The 19546-nt window shown below is 38.7% G+C and overlaps 3 protein-coding genes across 10 annotated transcripts; all 3 read left to right on the forward strand.

Moving 5' to 3' along the window:
• Window positions 1-1166: 1166 nt before the first annotated feature.
• Window positions 1167-9424, forward strand: Rsph3 (Radial spoke head protein 3). Of its 7 annotated transcripts, none has more exons than XM_066740667.1 (11): window positions 1167-1436; window positions 3965-4899; window positions 5143-5226; window positions 6257-6338; window positions 6531-6707; window positions 6835-6963; window positions 7034-7237; window positions 7311-7473; window positions 7560-7646; window positions 8367-8550; window positions 9003-9424. In XM_066740667.1, the coding sequence occupies exons 2-10, from the start codon at window positions 4124-4126 to the stop codon at window positions 8543-8545; spliced, it is 1881 nt and encodes a 626-aa protein (XP_066596764.1). In that variant the 5' UTR covers window positions 1167-1436; window positions 3965-4123; the 3' UTR covers window positions 8546-8550; window positions 9003-9424. The 7 variants fall into 7 exon arrangements, with proteins under 7 accessions (XP_066596764.1, XP_066596769.1, XP_066596768.1 ...); XM_066740672.1 differs by lacking the exon at window positions 1167-1436 and adding an exon at window positions 1648-1774 and having other exon boundaries at window positions 4032-4899; XM_066740671.1 differs by lacking the exon at window positions 1167-1436 and adding an exon at window positions 1702-1778 and having other exon boundaries at window positions 4032-4899.
• A 5722-nt stretch (window positions 9425-15146) lies between these two features.
• On the forward strand, window positions 15147-17003 carry LOC136781855 (transcription factor hamlet-like). Its single transcript, XM_066740861.1, has 4 exons — window positions 15147-15353; window positions 15460-15709; window positions 15855-16527; window positions 16602-17003. The coding sequence occupies exons 1-4, from the start codon at window positions 15147-15149 to the stop codon at window positions 16834-16836; spliced, it is 1365 nt and encodes a 454-aa protein (XP_066596958.1). The 3' UTR covers window positions 16837-17003.
• Window positions 17004-18364: 1361 nt separating this feature from the next.
• Window positions 18365-19462, forward strand: ATPsyndelta (ATP synthase, delta subunit). Of its 2 annotated transcripts, none has more exons than XM_066740664.1 (4): window positions 18365-18415; window positions 18693-18824; window positions 18931-19128; window positions 19191-19462. In XM_066740664.1, exons 2-4 carry the CDS (start codon window positions 18702-18704, stop codon window positions 19356-19358), a joined length of 489 nt encoding a protein of 162 aa, XP_066596761.1. In that variant the 5' UTR covers window positions 18365-18415; window positions 18693-18701; the 3' UTR covers window positions 19359-19462. The 2 variants fall into 2 exon arrangements, with proteins under 2 accessions (XP_066596761.1, XP_066596762.1); XM_066740665.1 differs by having other exon boundaries at window positions 18393-18487.
• Window positions 19463-19546: the final 84 nt, after the last annotated feature.

The raw sequence follows: 19546 nt of genomic DNA on the forward strand, positions 1-19546 counted from the left end.
GTCAACGTTTAGTACATTATGTTATCCCGTGGGCACTCCAGATGGCAGAACGGATTCTGCCATCGGGATACCTGCTTATTGTCCTCCTCTACTGTATTAAATCATTATCCAAAGCTGGTCAGTAAGGAAGATTTTATTTTTAAAAGGAAGAATATAAATATAAAAGATTTTTTAAAAAATCATTTTAACCTAAGAGCTTCTAAATGTTACGGAGGTCTACTTTGGTTTTATATATGTACACAGAACTTGCTGAATTCTATACAAACATTGGCAAAGAAATACACTTTATATGTTATTTGCGCAAACTCACAATGCACACTCGTAACAAGATTATTAAAGTTCCTAACGACGACCAATGTCTTCTAATTAAACGATATAACAGAGTTTTCAATTTTCAATTAATGTTTGTAATAATAAAAGAAGTGCAAAACTCTTTCGACTATCGAAAACACACTTACGTTCTCTCAACTTTTTAATCTAATATCAATATATGAAAACATCATCAGCATCAATAGTGTTACTTGTGATTTAGTTGCCATAGTAACTTGTGTGTAAGAGTTCTATAGCTTAACGCATGCGTTTATCATTTTTCGTATTTTCTTACCCCACCTTAGGAGGGATGGGCATCATTAAAAGAGGAGCCCCTTTTATTTTAATATTTTTACCACATGTTCCATTCATTGTAATGATGATTTAAATTTTTATTGCTCAAATATAATATGCACTTTCGCAAAATTAAACCAAGTAATTTATACATTATTAATTAAACGCTGCATTAAATCAATAATAAGCGTGTTTTTAATATACAAGCATATTATATGTAATATGTTACATGTCAACCTAATTACAGTATCAATTTATTAAAATAAAATAAAATATTCATTTTACGTTAATAACTTTCTATGAACTTATATACACGCATTCTCAGGAGGATCTAATAAGATTTTCTTCTACTGTTTTTTGACGTTTCCGCATTTTGTTTTAAGTTAATATGTTTATATATTTTTATTAAAGTTATTAGTACAACAAAATAAAGTTTACACCATAACGTATTTTGATTTTCAATGAGTTTAGGTAAACGGAGTATAATTAATAGTTTATTTAAAATCCTAATCTTCTAATTACTGTACTGAAAATTGTACCAACTAGACTGCTGACATCTACGCTGATTTACATTGTCTTTTAGGTGCAGGGAGATTCGTGCAGCAACGTCGGCACTACCGCGTAAAGCGGTGGGGATAGCAACAACCTAACATCGCATTATTTTAGTGTGATTGTGGCAACACTTGATAGAGAATTTATGCATACGAATTGCATATGACAAATATTGTTTGATCATTTTGTCAAACGATAAGCGCAATAAACTTTTTCGCCCTTTGTTGTACCTGAATGAAATAAGAATTACTCATTCTTGTAAAAATCCAACTATGAAAATGGTATGACTAAAAGCAGTGTTTCAATGCAGCAAAACAAGCTGAGCAGTTGTGATAGAAAAAACAAGTAGTATTAGGGGTAGTTTTTCCTTTTTTCTTTCTTTCTTTTTTTTTTTTTTTTTTTTTTTTTTTTTTTTTGTTTAAGCACGTCGCGAGATTTAATTTAAGAGGAAGAATAATAAGCGTTCGGGTGACAAAACTTGTGACAAAATGTCCAATCCGAGGAGACAATCGAACAATTTTCCTGCCGGAAATGGAGAAAGAGCAAAGACCCTTTACTATAATATCCAAAGTTCAAAGGCGACTTTACACATTCAGAAAAGATACAGGCTCCCTCTTACGTAAGTACGTAATGTTTATCTAACTAGTGTGTAAAAACAGTGTAGAATCTACTGGTTCATAGTCATTATAGTGGGAAAGAGTATTTGGAAAATATTTAGTGGTATTCGTATGAAAATTAATGCATGACAAATGACTCTGCTTTCATATGTTAAGATTATAATTGTTCCTCAAAACTTGAAATGCCAAAAAGTGTTTGATTCGTATGCATCTAGGTCATAGAAATGTTCTATTAAAACTATCGAGATTATAAATGAAAATGTAATGATTGTTAGAGCCGTCGAGATTTCCCAATTGTACATACAGCTGATATTTGCGCGGATCGGATCGATTCTACTGTACACAGTAGCTATTACACGAATTCGTAGAAATTGATAATTGTAAATTAATATTCCATGTTTGCTGCATTGTACACTACTATCAGCTCAGATAATTCATGTTAATTTTATTCTTTTGTGTCCGATGCAAAATCTATCGCTAGTTTCCTAAACACGTGCGCTTAATTTACAAATGGTCATTTGGCACGATCCAAGTAGATTTGTTGTTAAGAAATATGAAAATTTAGGTGCTGTATAGAATTAACTGTTTCTTTATCCTATATCGTTATCAATATTCGTGTTGTTTGTGTTTTAGGCTCAAATAAATTTCCGGAGACATGCTATTTTTTTTTAAAGGAAGCAATTTAAAAAAATGCCAGTCCCTAGCGTTACTTAGTTTTTTACTTTAAAGTGATTGCCGGGGGTGCATGTTTCACCATTAAAACGCGAAATAAATCGAAATCCATACGTTCATGGAAAAACAGGAATATCGATAGTACGTAAGTACACATGGATTGTAGAGACTAAACACAGAAAAGATAAATAAGAGAGATATATATATACCGAGCAACGTATGTAGATTTTATCGTCTATTTCAAGCTACTATATATTGGCCACTACTTGTGAATAAGACGAAAATTAGCGCGGTCACGAAAGGTCAGATATTGCTTCTATACGCAAGATGAATAGTGAGCGAGGAGTATTTTTAGATTTTAACGCGAATAAATTTTGCAAGTACGTGTATATATAATTAACAAAACATTAAAATATGAGAAGCCTGCAGTTAAAACGAGATTTCATCGAATTCATATCGGTGAGAACGACCTAGATGAAAATGTTTTTATCGATCGTTTATTGTGTACAAAGAAAGTGTGAGGTTCGAAAATGAGAAACGTTGTTGTTCGGTAGGAAGTTGCGCGATAAGAGGTGGCCCCTATCAATCACGCAATAGAATGCGAAAAAAGCAATAGATAAAAGCTTTTGATACATTATGTAGATAGAAAATATTCTGCCGAGTCATGAACCACCAGCCCTGCATTTCTTAGAAAGCTTGCGACTCCCAAGCGACACTCGTGCGAAGGTAAAAAGCGGGCCTAAGGTAAACAGGTGCGTGCTGTTCCACTTTTTATCGTTTCGAGAGCAAAACCATGTTATTACGAGATTCTGAATAATGATCGAAACAATGACCGAGATTAACCATATACATAGTAAGTATTCTAGCAAATCTATATATAATTTCTCATCTCATCGCTAGGGAAATTCGTTATAAGGACTCGCGACTCGAGCTTTGTTCCTCGCAATAGGTTGGTGGAGTGACGCGTGAGAATATATAATAAGGTGTCGCGCAAGTGTGTCTAAATAGAAATTTATTTCGAGCGATCTTGAGATTTTTAATTCACCTTGAATCGTGTACAGGGATGCAATGCATGGTTGAAAGTTTCGCAAGTAGGTGGGATCGAGCTATATAGGACGTATATGCCGGGGGATAGTTCTATGACCCTTGTTGTAGGCCAGGTATAAGGCGATGCATGCATACGGGGAACTCTATATACGTTACTCCGCATGGCTCGCGTTAGGATTGCCCGATGACCAAGGGCCGAGGCATGCGCAACGCAAACGCTCACTGGTCAGCGGTATTGAGTGGCTAGCCGGTAAAAATATATCCTCCGTGTCTACCGCGTGTATCGCTCGATTCCAGGACATTGGCCACTTTTTGAACTTGCATCGGCCGGTTGCGACTTGCGAACCTTACTGCCGCGTCTCTTTCTCTTTCTTCCAACGCTCCTTATTCCTTTCTTCCCACTTGCACCAAATTCTACGAGCTAAATATATTTTTATCCTACGTGTATAGAGCGTGTAAAACGTTGATTCCAGAAATATTCAAGAAAGAAGCGTATTAAACTCGAGTATTGAAATTTGTGTGTTTTCTTCTTACTTGAAGAGAGTTTCGATGTTAAACACCTCGCGCGAGAGAGGCTGATTTGATCGACAATGAACTGGTGAGAAGTGCGAATCTCGATAGAAATTAGCGGGATGCCAGCGGGAATTTCGAGTCTAGCCCCTTGCACGGAGAGCGGGGCCTTCAAGTTCGACGAGAAGGATCCACCAGCCTTCACGATCATCCAAAGGGATGGCCTGGACTGCAGTTTACCCCTGCTTCACATCGACGGGGATGACGACCTAGAAGACTCGACGATCAAAACGGAGAACGCTAAGAACAATTTTTACAGTCGGAGGCGAATAAGCAAATCCAACGACCATCTGCTCGTCGCCAGCTTGCAGTCCAACCAGATAAATCCACTGGAGAAGAAAGCGTACAGCAGGAGCCATGAAAATTTGAAGGAGAACGATAAATCGTACCACAGCAAGTCGAGTATGTCATTGTCGACTGAAAACTTCAACGAGGTACTAAACGCGAAGTTGAGGAGGATTCAAGAACAGGAGGAGATCAGCCAAGGTCGTAAGGTGATAAAGAAGAGTAGCGTGCTTTCGGAGAGGAAGCCGTTCATTACGACCGTGAAGACTGGCGAATTTCTAATGCCACCACCGGAAGTGGCTGCCCTCTTGGGTATAACGGTACCAAGCGCCGACACTGACGACACTGACTCCTGTGTTTTAAGGTCCCGCTTCAAACCACTGGTCTCCCTCGGTGGAAAAAGACCGGAAGTTCGTCACAGTATCCATAATGCACGATGCCAGGTCGCGCTCAAGGCCACCATCGACTTCTCCCTCGGAACGACCAATGCCACATCCTTGGCGGCCTCCGCCGTACAAGATCACAATGCAAGATCAAAAACTACCTTCTCCACGTAAGCTCGTCGTTTTCCTGCAGTATTTATTATAGATATCTGTACACTATCAATGCCGATTACCCATTTCCTACAATCTGCAGCGCTTCATCGTCCTAACGCAAGTACATACTTTAGCTGGATCTGTTCCCCATCTCCCATCGAAATATACTAAACTCCGCCCTTAATCTTTCGTACACAATCATATCGAAATCTAGCCATCATGGAAGAAATACAGAGCGGAAATTAATTCTTTTTTTCTAGCTCGTATCCACGGACACATAGAGTGCTACCAAAAAAGCTGGAACCAATCGACAGCACGACGTTAATGGAGCCAAAACTACGCTGGTAAAAACTAGTACCCATATCATAAATTCACCTGTTAATTATAGCCAAATAGTTAGATCCGGTCGATTATTTCGCTCGTTTTCCAAATATTCCTTTTTAGCCTTATATGTGTAATATTCGCAAACTTTTCAGATCACTGTCGCGTTCTTTCGGCTTTTCGATTACCACGTTGCAAATCGATATTAAACTCATTTCTCATTCCATTCTGTATTTCGTTTACTTTTTACCCATAAAATGTTATACACGTAGTACCAAGACAACTAATGAACGTAGAAAAGCGTGTTTTCAATAGTTAATAGTTCTCTACAGCTCTCGTGTCGGTGTAAAATAAAATCCCAACTCAATATTCCGTTAAACAACACTCGACTGAAATTGGCATTTTTGCTAAAAAAAAAAAAAAAAAAAAAATTAAATTTTCAATGTAAACAGTGTAATAAAACTATAATAATTATCGCTATTCATATTATGTTTTACAAACTGTCTCACAAAATTTAATTTAAAGAGAAAAAAAACATATAGATGTAAGAGAAAGGTTTCACAAAACTGTAAATTATTCTCGGCAACATTTACCGGTAAAAAGTTGCGTGTTGCAGGGTCATAGGCACCTTTAGCTGAAGGTATCTGCATAATGCATACTTGGAAATAAAAGAAAACGTATAGCGCCTCTTTCGGGTACTATCGTTCGTTCAGTTCGATCAGTCTTGCGGTTATATTTACATGGTTCCTTTGTATTTCACTATAACCCGTTTTGCCACGTGCTCCTCTAAGACCTGATCAATCAAAAGCGCTATACATCCACGATTCTCGGAAATTTTTAAATCCTGGTTTGTCTCGATAACAAAAATTGTATGAAATAATGATATTGAATAACCTGTACGATCAAAGCAAGATACTTCGTTTCGAGTTCAATTGATTTCGATCTATTGATCTATTAGCCTAAGCGGAGCGACAGCGTAGGTTCTACCAGGTTTTTATAAATTAATGGAAATATACCTTTGAAGAAATAATTCCGTCTTATTTTGTTTTTCAGCGAGCAGGCTGTTTCGACTGACAACATGATGCTCGATCGACGAGTTATTTGTGGATGTATTCTAACATCTGCACCTGCGGTTGTAAGTTGAAAAGTTTTTATCGTTCGATTTAACTGTTGCTTTTACACTTTTCTTATTTTGTTTACGGTGCAAACTTTTACAATAAATAAATGGCAAACCTGTGCTATTACGGAAAATGCAAATAAACTGATCGTATCGATCGTCAACAAGTGTTTGTTGACAATGATAATGTAAAATTTGTACGAATCGTAGATTGGTGCAGGAGATCAATCGACAGCGGCTAGACATGCGGAAGCTAGAAGAAGATTCGTGGCTAAAAAGCGAATCCAAGCTTTAACTTGTAGCCGTATTCTAACGAGACCAGGATCTCCGCCACCAGTCTTTGGGAGGAAACACGAGCCGGTACAAACCGAGCCTTATCTTGAAGAGGTAATATACTACATCGTGGCAGAGCTGCCTTCTTATCCATATATTAAAATCCGCCTATATAGATTCTTTCTCTAATTTCATTTTTTTTTTTTTTTTTTTTTTTTTTTTTTTTTTTTTTTTTTGACAGCTTTTTGACAAACCACTGGAATACGAAGCCTCCACTCAAACGGATTATTACCTCGAGAGTCCTCCTACGCCAGTTTTCATTCCTGCCAAAGTTGGCGAAAATGTCTGCACACAGATCGAGCCGGGAGACGTAAATATTATTCTCTTTCCTATTTCGTGTTATGTAGAACGAAGGAAAACATGATGGATTTGCGTTTCAGCTTTTCGATTACGATAGAGAGGTACAACCCATACTAGAAATATTGGTGGGAAAAACGATCGAACAAGCTCTTACCGAAGTATTGGAAGAAGAAGAAATAGCAGCCTTGAGAGAACAGCAAAGAAGATTTTATGAAATTCGAGATGCGGAAAAAGCTGAGCTGCAAAGATTGATAGAACAGGATAGGAAGATACGGGAAGAAAAGGTTTGCTTCTTCAATCAATGTCGTTAGCATTAAATCTATTATTAAATAATAAATATATAATTAAAATAAATAGGAGAGGAGCAAAAGGGAACACGAAGAAGCAATGAAGCTCCAAAGAGAAACCGAGGAACGTATGGCAGCTGCTAGTTTATTAACTGGATACATAGCGGAGCTCTTACCATCCGTAATAGAAGGTCTTCAAATGTCAGGATTGTTACTGGACGAAATCAAAGATGGTAGGTTCTTCGTTCACTATACTATATTGAAATGAAATTTAAGCACAATTTATTAATCTTTCCTTACAATCTCGTTGTAAACACAGATGTCGAAGGAGGTTTCATGCCATGGCTAATGCAGGAAGTAAAGAAGGAAATGGGTAGCATAAGCGAAAACAAGAAATTATTGACGGGTATGCTCTTAAGACATTGACTAAAATTGGGTAACTGGTAATACTAGTATTCAGTCAAGAAAAAGCACTGGTTTATTGCAAAGGTAGATTTATTAGATCTATAGACTTATAAAAGTCTAAACCCAGGGGCTTAAAAGGTGAGGTCACGGATTTCATTTATGGTGATATCAATGATAGGAGAAAAGGAAGTTTCCTTCCGTTTTCCTGCTACCTTCGTGCTAATGACAGCTTTGTCAAAGGGCAAGTGTTGGTCATTTGGCTAAGAAAATAATAATAGGAGGCACACAGAGATCAGTAACAAGCAACTTTAGGAAAATCATGACGATTTAAGCCAGGGTAAGACTCATAAGCTTCAGGTACGGCCAGTGGCGGCGGCAACTATTGGGTGCCAGTTTGTCGCGACACTCGATGATTTTTGGAGCCACCCAGACCACCGCAAGACCCCATAGCCATCATAAATTATTCGGATTAACGACTCTGCAGGATGAACCAAACGAATCTGTCGTTCAATTGCTACATCGATGAAAAGTATAAATAAATGTGTTTCTCTCCTACTTTTCTGCAATAATTCCTTCATCAATACAAGCTTTGGGAAAGAGACACCAGTGCTTGTTGCTTGATTTAATCACCAGTGTGAAATTACTTCTACCATTTTATCTTTATAATCGACCTTTTGTATATATGTATAACGCACTAATAACATTTTCTTCCACAATTCAGAAATTATGCGAGAAATCTTGGAGAATCGAGCCGAGACGTACAGAAGACTGGGGGAAGAATACGATGCTTCGAGGGAGTTAAATGAGCAGGACCTGGATGAAGAAGGAGGTGGCATTACAGACTGCAACTTTCTGAATTACACACCACCCATTTTGCAAGATCCTGATTCAAATGTTTAGCTAAAGTAAGATAATCGGTAAAATTTATTCTTCCCCCTCATTTATATTCGGTATTATAGATTATCGACACTTGGTGTACAAACGAAATAATTTGAGCATTAGTTTAATCCTCATTGATTGTTCATTTTGACTAAAAAAAGTGCGGCAGAATAGTTAGCTTTTGTATTTAAGGATACATCGACCAGTAGTAGACCGACCTCCTCTCTCGTTTCTTTCCATTTAAGCGGTGTACACAGCTGCGCGACAAATCCATCTCCTTTCGTTCTACCCCATGACAGGTCACCATCGTACGCGCGCGCGATCCCTACAGCAAACATTCACCGCTCCATCGACCATCACCGGAGAATAGGATTCATCAAAAGTTAATTATCGATCCTCCCGATCTATCCCGAAATTATATGCAATAGAACACAAATTACATATCTCACGACCAATACTTACATATTTTTCATTTCAGATTCGACGTCACTCCAGAAATGAACCAGCAGAAGATTTTTCAACTTCGATCGATTCCTTTCAAGATCCAAAGCCCACGCAGTGCAATAATCATGCTTTACGATGATGAATAAAAATGAGATATTCCATATGAGATGAAGTACTAAGCTAGAAGTACTTAATTTATAGAGAACTGTTTATTTCAATTAATATTATTTATGTTAATTTTGATATTAACCATCTGAGGAAATAACCGTTTACTAAATTGCGGTACCATAGTTTGTACCTCCCATTTTATCTTATAAATGGCTCTTATCTTTCATCAAGGCCTGCAAAGTGTCAGCTTTTAAGGTACGGTAAGGAAATATAATAAAAATTTCGAAGAGAATAGTGATCCTACCCGAAACCGGAACGATATACCTTCACAGCCTTCCAACTTTCGCTTGCGCGTTAATTACATTTTGACTAAACCCTAACGTTCAATGCTCATTAAAACAGTTTTCTCAAAACCTTTGGAGATCCTGTTAATCTTTCCGGGAAGCAAATGAAACGTAAAGATCAAAATACACGACCCATTACATACGTGCGTAAAAAGTACTTTTATAATACAACATTAAGCAAATATACTTATCAACTGTCGTCGAAAATCAAAGAAAGCATAATTGATGAATAAACGATAGGAAAGAGTGAGCAATTTTTCAATCGCTAATGTAAGGTGCAGCACTTGTCATTATTTCATTCGTGTATTTAGAAATGAAGAATTATATATTGAATTATCTTTGCCACACCTTTGACCTGTGAGCAACGCGTGGAATGAGGTTTCATTAGATTGCCTTATACCTGTGCGTACCTGCTTTGGCCGGAATACAGGTGTAGGATCTTCAGGCAGCAATGGATTTACTTTGAAAATCTACGACTTAGGGCCAATAAGGCGGGCGAACGGGCGGGCAAACATGCCGCCAATAAGTCTAGCTACTCACAGTTTCAAACGTCATGACGAAATCAGCAATTACGGGTTACCAAGTACTGTATACACTTACTTGATTTTGCTCGACACAACCCGATTTCCCACCTTTTACTTAATGAAACGTCTTATTGTCACACGTTACGCAATAATTTTTCGTCTTTGACAAACTCGGAGGTTTTTTTATTTAAATCGAAACACAAAGATCAGTGGTGGTAGCAACGCGGATGAAAAAAACCTGTCCGACCCAATCAGGATTAGATCAATCATAATAGGATGAGGTTTTACGGTGAATTGAGGTCAGCAGAGTTTTAAAAAGCCACCCACCCCACACCCCTCTTTAAGATAGCCCTTTGCAATTGGAAGGGGTCACATATTGTATTGGATTAAATTAAGCAGGGGGCTCGTCCTCGTACCGCACATGATCCGCGCGAAACTTGTGTACCAAGTGAGTCGTGCTTAAGGGTGGCCTACCGAGCCATCCACTGCCCTTTAACCTATCAATGGGGGGAAGGAGGTGGGGGGCCCCCAATATTATTTCGTCATGTGACCCGTGTCACCTGCACCACGTGCGATTTCCCTTTCACCATGGACAAGTATCTCGCCATTACCAAAAATTTCTAACCACTTTTTTTTTTTTTCAGGAAAAATAGGAATACCAATATTCGATTAAACATTGAAATTCATCTCTTATTTTATTAAGTTTTTATTGGTCAGGAGATTTTTGCATAGTCCGAGATGAATAATAAACATTTTTAAGGCCAAAGTCTTGTCAAACTATGATTTGGATCATTTGAACGATGGAACATGTGGCGTATTGCATACATATATATATATATATATGGATGCTCGATGATTGAATTGACTCTTAAAATCAAGCAAACAGCTACTAATGGTTAAACACAGCTATGGATGTGGGATTGAGGATGGTAAAGGTTGGGGATTCAGTGGTCACGTGTCGTGTTACATGCCACTCGTTTCGGTCGCGCGGGTGCCAGCAATATGCTGCTCCAGCCGCGCACGCGACCACAGGAACCAAACACCGACACTTCCAAATCAAGATGTAACTCATCGGATTATCGCATTTTTCTACATCTTTATCACACAAACATTGAAAGAAGATTACTTCCTTCAATTTTATACCAATCTTTTTGTTCTCCAACTTATAAATTACTTTTTATGCAACAAAAGCTACGAAGCTTTTGCTTATCCTCTTTTTGACAATTCTGAAAAGTCGATGGGACGAAAGTCTGATTTATAAAAATAATGAAATGACACGAATGGTATATATATACATATAGGCAATATTAATAATACATAAGGCGGTGTTTCGTATCGGACAGTAGCATTAAGGCCAAACTTTTGACACTTGCAGAACCGAGACGAATCACCTTTACGACCACCTCCCCACTACACGAGTAACCATAACTCAGCCTTCTCCCCGCAGCATCCCCAGCATCCACTATATATATATAGTATTGCGCTATACGCATCCTCGAGGAGGGAACTCAGACAATAAGATTTGTTCCATGCGTGCGAGTCACCGGACTCTCAATCAATGCTCGCAGCTACCACCCAAAACTGCATCAGCTTTCCAGCTTCCCGCCTGCCTGCCTGTATTTTAATAATCGCAAACCACCCTCTAGCTAATGACAAAAGCATGTAACTATGCTGCTACATCCACACAAGTCTTCCTCTTCCTACCCCAATCTCGCTCAACCTCCTCCATTAACGAATAATCACGTATATAGTTTACAGTGAAAACAAATGGAGTTTCTATGGAATAAAACGAATGTTGCTGTTTCTCATTTTATTTTCCATGCAAGCTTGGAATACGGATGAAGCGATAAGAGTTTTGGCCGGGCCCGAATGATTTGTGGTTTGGCGCAGGCTGCACAATTGCACAAAAGTAGTGGGCGCGCTAGTCATAGTGATTTGGGCAAAGAAGAGGAGAAATGGGGAGGGAGGGAGAGACAGGGCACAGGCAGTAAGCTTATTTCATGCGGAGAACAGGGGACCATGCCAGCGATAATTCGTAGATGATAATCGCGATATTAATATCGCATTGGGAAGCGCACACATGCGTGCAAGAACCCATTGGCCACGGCGGAACACTTGCTCGTTTGCTCGTGTAGCCTCGCGGTTCTTTCAATGCACCCTGATTTTAGAAAGAGAACCAACCACACACACGCCAAAATAACCACCCTTCTCGTTTCAAAATATTCGCCAGGAGGAAACTTACCGGTATATGATACAAGTGCCGCGGTGGAACCCCTGAATTAATCATTCTTATAAAATATTCTATAAAACATTATGAAAATACGATAAAACTTTTGTACATTTTATTCAACGAGCGATATTTTTTATGAAGAATATTGTTGCATGCTACTGTCGGATAATAATAACTTGGAGAGTCATCGCGGCTAATGATATTTTTCATTTAAACAAACAAGAGGGTAATGCTCGATTGTTGATGTTGTTGATGGTTCGCATTAAATTCTTTCGAGTTCTCTCTCTCTCTCTCTTCCAGCCGTCTCGCGTCTTCCGTTTACTGCCGGTGAACCGTGAGGGGTCGTAGGCCGCATAGCACTTGTCGCTTGGCCCTGCTACAGAGATTGGGTTGGGTTGGGTTGGGTTGGGAGGGTGGGGAGGGGGCAGAAAACGCAGACAGGCGAGACAGTGGGCACTCATAGCAGAGTTTTGAGGGACCAGAGATAGGGGTTGGTCCTAGGGATGGTATACGGCTTGTGAACACTCGTGTCACTCCCTGGTCCAACACCATATACCAGGGATGAATCATGTCAGGCATGCAAGATTTTCACCACCAATAAGAAACCATAGCCTGCCTCTCTTCTGGTCCGCTTCCAGGGGGTGGCAATAATTACAATCTTTTCAACTCCATCCCTCCCCCCCCCCTCTTTCAATATTATTCATTTAAACAAAGAGGATACCAACAAATTGCTTTGACTCACTCGCTATTATATTTAATGCAATAACATTTTCGTTAACGAGTTTACGATTTGAGGGAAAGTTCTTCAGATACTTTTGAAAGATAAATCCAAACAGCACTAATATAAGTAATCCGCCTAACCAGAAATTGATAAAGATCGCGGGTAATATAGCAAATGAAAAACTTGCAGCAATAACGGTAGGTACTAGCAATTAGTTCAGATACCTGCGGGCTGTAGTTTTAAACACCAAACTTTCCATCGGTATAAGTACTGCGTCATTACGCACAGTCTTTCGCTAAATATTAGCGAGGTATAAACATAATGTCCTACGGCGAGGCTGAAGATCGATCGGGCCGGATCACGAATATTGAAGTCGTCAAAGGCATTGGTCGTTTTTTATTTCGTGCTTATATATTCTCGCGCGACTGATCCTTGACTCGCGGGAGCAGAGAGTTCATAAAAAGTTTCGGATACTCATTATTACAGTTATGTCGAGTGGGGCCGAAGAGTGGATAGATCGGTGGGCGATTAGGAAAATTCAGATGACATCGCGCTCCTGTAATCGCGCGCACGCGTGCGAGAAGAATGAACCACTTAATTTCCTAATCAAGCGTTGATTCAGATGCACCTTTCGACAGGATCCCCCCACCCCCCGTACTCAACGAGACGCCCATTGGATTGCAGCTGAGCCAAACAATGTCCTTTCACATGAAGCTTTTATAGCCCTACAGCCCTACAGCCCTATCGAATCTTCAGCATCTCGTCCCGGTAAGTTGGTGACGCGGGACGCCCAGCAAAATTCTCCATCCTCGCGCGGAAGACCTTGCGAGCACCCGTACGACTATATACGTGTGTACAGCTACAAAATATATTACGCGCACGCAGTATTATACTTTTTGCTCTCGCAAAGATCCTCGGAGAATGTGATTTCTCAACAGTTCGACGTGGCACCTACTTTATACCTGCTTCGTAGATTCCGAGACTTTAACTCTTGGCAGGTCAAATAGATTAGCAATATTTGAGGTAAAATGTCATTAAGTTGATGCGAATAGCCAGACAGACGCCCTGTCGCCACCAATGACACATTTTCCTGGTTCTTCCAACACACGAGATTTACCATCTTATTTATATTCGTATATATATACCGAATTAGAACCGGTACTATTCTATTTGTTAGTGGAAAACCGGTAACTTAACAAAGGGACATGCACGCTCCGAGTTAATTCAAAGCGAAACCCTTGCCGAAGAACGGCTCAAGTTAGAGGAAATGAATGAATATCGAGGCGAAATGATTCTTTTGTTTATGTTAAATTTACAGCGACAATCGTGAATAACTTGGTAAACCACGACAATTGAAATGTTCAATTTCGCAACAATTTTTTTCATAATAGCTATTTAAATTTTTTGCTGCATTCCAATGTAACTTTACAACAATAGTCATAGTTTGCAAAGTTGAATGGAATTATCGTTGAAATTAACGAAAAATATTTCGAACAGCGACGACTCTCGAGGAAATCAATGAACGAAAGGAAAATTGTTGAATTTGATCGTTGCGACAGAACGCGAGAGAATAATTGTTGCGTTAATCGTTGTTAATAATAAAAGCGAGGGTTGGATGGGGGGATGAGTGCGCGATAAGAGAGAATCTCGAATCCCCACCACAAAATTAGATGCACCTTACGGTAGGCGCGCGCGACCGCCCCCAAACAACCCTCGCCAATGAGATTGGGCAGAAGCGATCCTGCCACCGGAGCCACAATAGTAAAATCACAAAGCAAAAGTTGGACTATCCCCTAGATAGCTCTTTAAATACAATTACGCGTATACTGTGGAGTCGGAAAAGCAATGGGATGGCGGCGTTTAAGGGGAAGGGGGCAACAGTCTATTCGCCGGAGAGGAGACCGCCCTCGAATCTATTTAAGCAACGTAGAGTATACGAATCGTACAGTTCGGAAGATCGGAGCTCCGCTTCAAGATCGAGTATCGGTGGCGTTACAGGTCGAACCACGCGCTTCAGCGCCAACATTGCCAAGTGTGCTTGGGCAAAGAGCTTCCAATTTGTGCAGTGACGGCGAAAAAGCCTGGATTTTTCTTCATCTCGTTTCGCGCGCGACTCGAGATCTCGCGCTCTTTGCACCTGGCGAGGTGTACTTAGGCGCGTTTGGATCCTTGTACCGAGTTTACCTTGCAAGATCAAATACACACACGCCTATACACACACACACATACACACCTCGGCGCGCAGTAGCGAATGGAGGCTGCGTGTTCAGTTATGTACCCAATCTTAGCGGATAGCTCACTCGCCATGAGTATCCAGGCCCTCGAGAGAACGACCTTGTCCCAAAGAAGACTCGGTCGACCTTCCGTCCGGGCAGCGGGAGTCCTCCGAAGGGACGCTTCTACCGAGATCATCGATGTCAATAAACTATCGCAAAAAAACACCTCCATCATTCAGTATGTAAGTATACGAAACATCTTTCATATTCTTGTGTCTTTTCTGTTTTTTTGTTTGTTTATTGTTTACTTCTTTTCTACCGATAATTGATCGATACTTTTTGACAAAGGTCGAAGTGGCCGAAGCCGGAGGCAAGCTATACTGCGTCGATGGTTTGGTGAGCACGCATTATTGGCTGAAAATCGTAACTTTGGCCAAGGATTGTCACAGCTGTAATGTACTGCTCATGACAACGGATAAAGGAGTGATCCTTAAAACTATACGAAGCATCGCACCAGGGGAGCCATTGCTTATGTGGTTCACCGAGAATATCCTTGCGATGCTAAACATGCCCTTCCTGACACCTTCCAACATTCAAGGTAAGAAACGATAGAAATACCGTGGCACGTATAGCTTATTCGTTTTGTAACAAGATATCTATATATATATATATATATATATATATATATACATATATATATAATGAAAAGAAACAAAAGTCTAATCGAAACCCTCCATTTGTAGGTCAAAATCGCTACATCTGTCACGTGTGCAATAATCTTTTCGAAAATCCTAATCCTTTAAAGATCCATTTAGCACTCAAGTGCAATAGACTAGACAGCAATCACCTGTGGACCGTTTTGGCAAAAGAATTTCTTTCACCGCTGAAAACTGGCATATCCCTAAGTTTCTTCCCCTCCCGGCCACCATTCAAATTCGAATTGAATCATTCGCTAAACAGGATATCACCTGTTTTGGTTGAAACGATGGATTCGAGTGCCTCGGTAACGAATAATTCACCCGCGTCCTCCAATCAAGAATCACCATCCTCCTCCAACAATCCCTCCCCAAAATCATCCTCCACGCACGTTTCACCCAAATCGCCTACCCCTTTATCGCCTATAAGGAAAACCTTGAGCCAGAGGCACTCAGCCTTCAAGCCTTATATGAATCAAGCGCATCCTTTTCAATGTAGTACTGTCGCGATGAGAGAAGATATCGCTTTGAGAGAGACCGCCCTCTATCATGTACAACCACCACCACCACCACCACCCCCTCCAGCCCCGACAAGAACGGATGTGCACGCGGCTCAGATGGAGAGCATCGTCAGTAACCTTGGCAAATCCAAAGGAGGTCACCTGTGCCTTTATTGTGGAAAGGTTTACTCCAGAAAATATGGACTAAAAATTCACATAAGGTATGTAAAGAGAATTATTCTAGTTAAACAGCATTGATAATATTCGCGTCATCTTCAATGATTCTTTTTTCAAGGACGCATACGGGGTACAAACCCTTAAAATGCAAATTCTGCCTTAGGCCGTTCGGAGATCCAAGCAATTTAAATAAGCATGTTCGTTTGCATGCCGATGGTGATACGCCTTATAGGTGTGAACTTTGCGGGAAAGTTTTGGTAAGGCGAAGGGATTTGGAGAGGCACATCAAATCGAGGCATCAGAATCATATGGAACATATGTCGGATACATCGTCCGACGGAATCGATGCCTAATTCTTCCTCGAGTCTATTTTTCCATTTCTCAATTTTCTGCAACAAATGGAAGAAAGCACGAACATTGTATTGCCGTTAGTTCAAAATTAATGCGATTATTTCTTTTCCATCTAGTTTTTAGTCATATAGTTCTATTCGATGCTACAAGAGGCTGTGAGTTGCTCTACATTTTCATATAGACGGTACAATTTTCTGTGTTATATGGATAATTTATGCAAGAATTCTTCGTAAAAGTCCTACAGCTGTGCTGTAATTAAAATCTACAAACATTCAATTAAACATATAAAAAGTAATCATTTTTATATATCAAATTATATAAGACTTTATAATTGTTATCTTAGTATGTAATTTAAAAAAATATTAAAATAAAAATTGTTGCTGCTTGAAGTAATAAAGATAAACAATGAGAATATGCTTATTTCATTATTAATTATTAATATTTTACAACATTTGTTTTACTTTACATTGTTTTTTTTTATATTGGCAGTAAAACCCATGTTTAGTACTAATGGAGACTTCGCAAGTACCTTTGGACATGTCTTCTTAAGTACTTATAACCTTTATACAAAATATGATTACGCATACTGCCATAAACGTTTATTACGCGCATTGGCTACTTGCCTTTCAAGTTATATTAGATCAAATTGTAAATCTGCTCAGTCAAATTTCTTTGATTTAAGAAGAATAATTGGATGGCTAAAAGGGGGGGGGGTTACAATCCAAATTTGGATCTTTGGATTGCAAGTGAAAATCATGGAGAAATAAATTTAACTGAAAATTAAATTAATCCGTTCTTTGTTATTTTTTTAATGGTTATTTAATACATATTAGAGAAATAATGGATTCATATTGATAATAATTATTTCCTTTTAAAGATTGTACAAATTTCACGCACACACAAACACATAAATCCACAAAGATCACAAATCCAATTTGCATTTAGTTTTGATAAGCTAAAGTGAGAAAACCTTCAGAAATTAGATGACTAATGAATATCTTGAAGTAATGAATAGTGGATCAGCATTACACCTCGCTTGCATTTTGAAAGTGCACGTCCATGCAAGTGTATATGTATACAAAGTCATGCCTTAATACGATACAAATCTAAAAAATTGCTATAGTTAAATTTGAAAATTTCAGCGATTATATAGTTTAAGTGCTCTAAAAATACTAATAAAACTTGAATAAAATAATTTTTCTCTTGCCTAATACAATAATAATGACTAAATTTAGTTATATATCAATAAAAATTTACTGCTCATGTGAAAGCGTGCACTGTTATAGAAAAAGACATTTCAAAGCGAAATACGACTAACAATCAATCGATAAAATGAAATGTATTCATTCTTTAAGAATAAATTGTATTTGATTACATTAATTTTAGCCGTTTGAATGAGCGCGCCTTCATTACTGTATCTGGTAACACTGATAATATTTGTGATTGTAGTGGGGAAACGCGCGCCCACGTAGTGGTAGACGTGCTTTCCGCTGCTCTTTTCAACCGCAACACAAACGCAACGCAACACGCACGCAACCATCTACCTTCAGTCAGACGACTTTAAATTAACCAGTTCTATACGTAAGTATAGTTTGGCTAGAATTATCATTTTTCACCTAGTTTTAACATATAAAGCGTTTAATTAAGCCGACAGTAAGTCTAATAATATTTTCCATTGATTATATTTAAATTATTCAGTTAATGCAAGTCCCTTTATCCACATAACTTTCGTGTAAGCACTATAAACTTATGAAAAGACAGTGATTGAGGTTATACATAGATTTCTTGTGATGTAACAGCCTTAATGTCCACTCTTTGACTAGCTAATGTTCTTATAATTGCAAAAATGTTGTTTTAGAACATCAACATGAATACCTTTCTGCGATCGTTGCGACCTGTTTTAAGGTATTCTTGTACACAAACAAGATCCTATGCTGATGCTCCTGCAGTTAGTGATAAGATGAAATTTACATTTGCTGGAGCAAATCAGGTAAACTAGCAATTATTAATTCATAAAGATTAGTCAATAACAAATTAACTGAAAACTTAATGAATTTTAATCAAAGTCAATATTTATAATTAAAAATTGGCATTAGGTGTTCTATGATCAAAGTGTAATTCGACAAGTAGATGTACCATCGTTTTCTGGCTCCTTTGGTATCTTGCCTAAACATGTACCAACGTTAGCTGTCCTCAAGCCAGGAGTTGTTACTGTATACGAAGAAAGTGGTGAAACAAAAAAAGTATTTGTCTCATCAGGTTCCATCACAATTAATGAAGATAACAGCGTACAGGTAAATTTCACAATATTTTTGTTACAATTGCATAAGCTCTGATAAACAATTTTGATTCATAGATTTTAGCCGAAGAAGCTCATCCGGTAGAGCATTTGGATGGCTCTGCTGCTAGAGATATTTTGAGCAAAGCTCAGCAACAACTTGCCTCTGCATCATCAGAGGAGGACAAAGCATCTGCTGCGATAGCCGTTGAAGTAGCAGAAGCTCTTGTACTAGCTACTGCATAAGTTAATGAAGTCATAAAAAATAATTTAAACTGTCGGTAAGTCCTAGAAATCTTATATAAATTGTCACTGTATAACAATGCAGTAATAAAAAATATTAATCTGTTTTTATATGGATTTTATTTATAAAATAAAACACTTTCAATACAAAATTCTATTATACCTATGCAGGGTTTCCCCTATTTTAATTC

Source organism: Prorops nasuta, unplaced genomic scaffold (assembly GCF_024137725.1).
Source record: "Prorops nasuta isolate Cenicafe-Biocafe unplaced genomic scaffold, Cenicafe_Pnas_1.2 PNAS00024, whole genome shotgun sequence".
Taxonomy (NCBI): Eukaryota; Metazoa; Arthropoda; class Insecta; order Hymenoptera; family Bethylidae; genus Prorops; species Prorops nasuta.

Coding starts and splice junctions, on each gene's coding strand:
- Rsph3 (XM_066740667.1), top strand. CDS start 4,124: ATGCCAGCGGGAATTTCGAGTCTAGCCCCTTGCACGGAGAGCGGGGCC. Junction 4,900..5,142: donor TCAAAAACTACCTTCTCCAC/GTAAGCTCGTCG, acceptor CTTTTTTTCTAG/CTCGTATCCACGGACACATA. Junction 5,227..6,256: donor ATGGAGCCAAAACTACGCTG/GTAAAAACTAGT, acceptor TTTGTTTTTCAG/CGAGCAGGCTGTTTCGACTG.
- LOC136781855 (XM_066740861.1), top strand. CDS start 15,147: ATGGAGGCTGCGTGTTCAGTTATGTACCCAATCTTAGCGGATAGCTCA. Junction 15,354..15,459: donor ACACCTCCATCATTCAGTAT/GTAAGTATACGA, acceptor TTTTTGACAAAG/GTCGAAGTGGCCGAAGCCGG. Junction 15,710..15,854: donor GACACCTTCCAACATTCAAG/GTAAGAAACGAT, acceptor CTCCATTTGTAG/GTCAAAATCGCTACATCTGT.
- ATPsyndelta (XM_066740664.1), top strand. CDS start 18,702: ATGAATACCTTTCTGCGATCGTTGCGACCTGTTTTAAGGTATTCTTGT. Junction 18,825..18,930: donor CATTTGCTGGAGCAAATCAG/GTAAACTAGCAA, acceptor AATTGGCATTAG/GTGTTCTATGATCAAAGTGT. Junction 19,129..19,190: donor ATGAAGATAACAGCGTACAG/GTAAATTTCACA, acceptor TTTGATTCATAG/ATTTTAGCCGAAGAAGCTCA.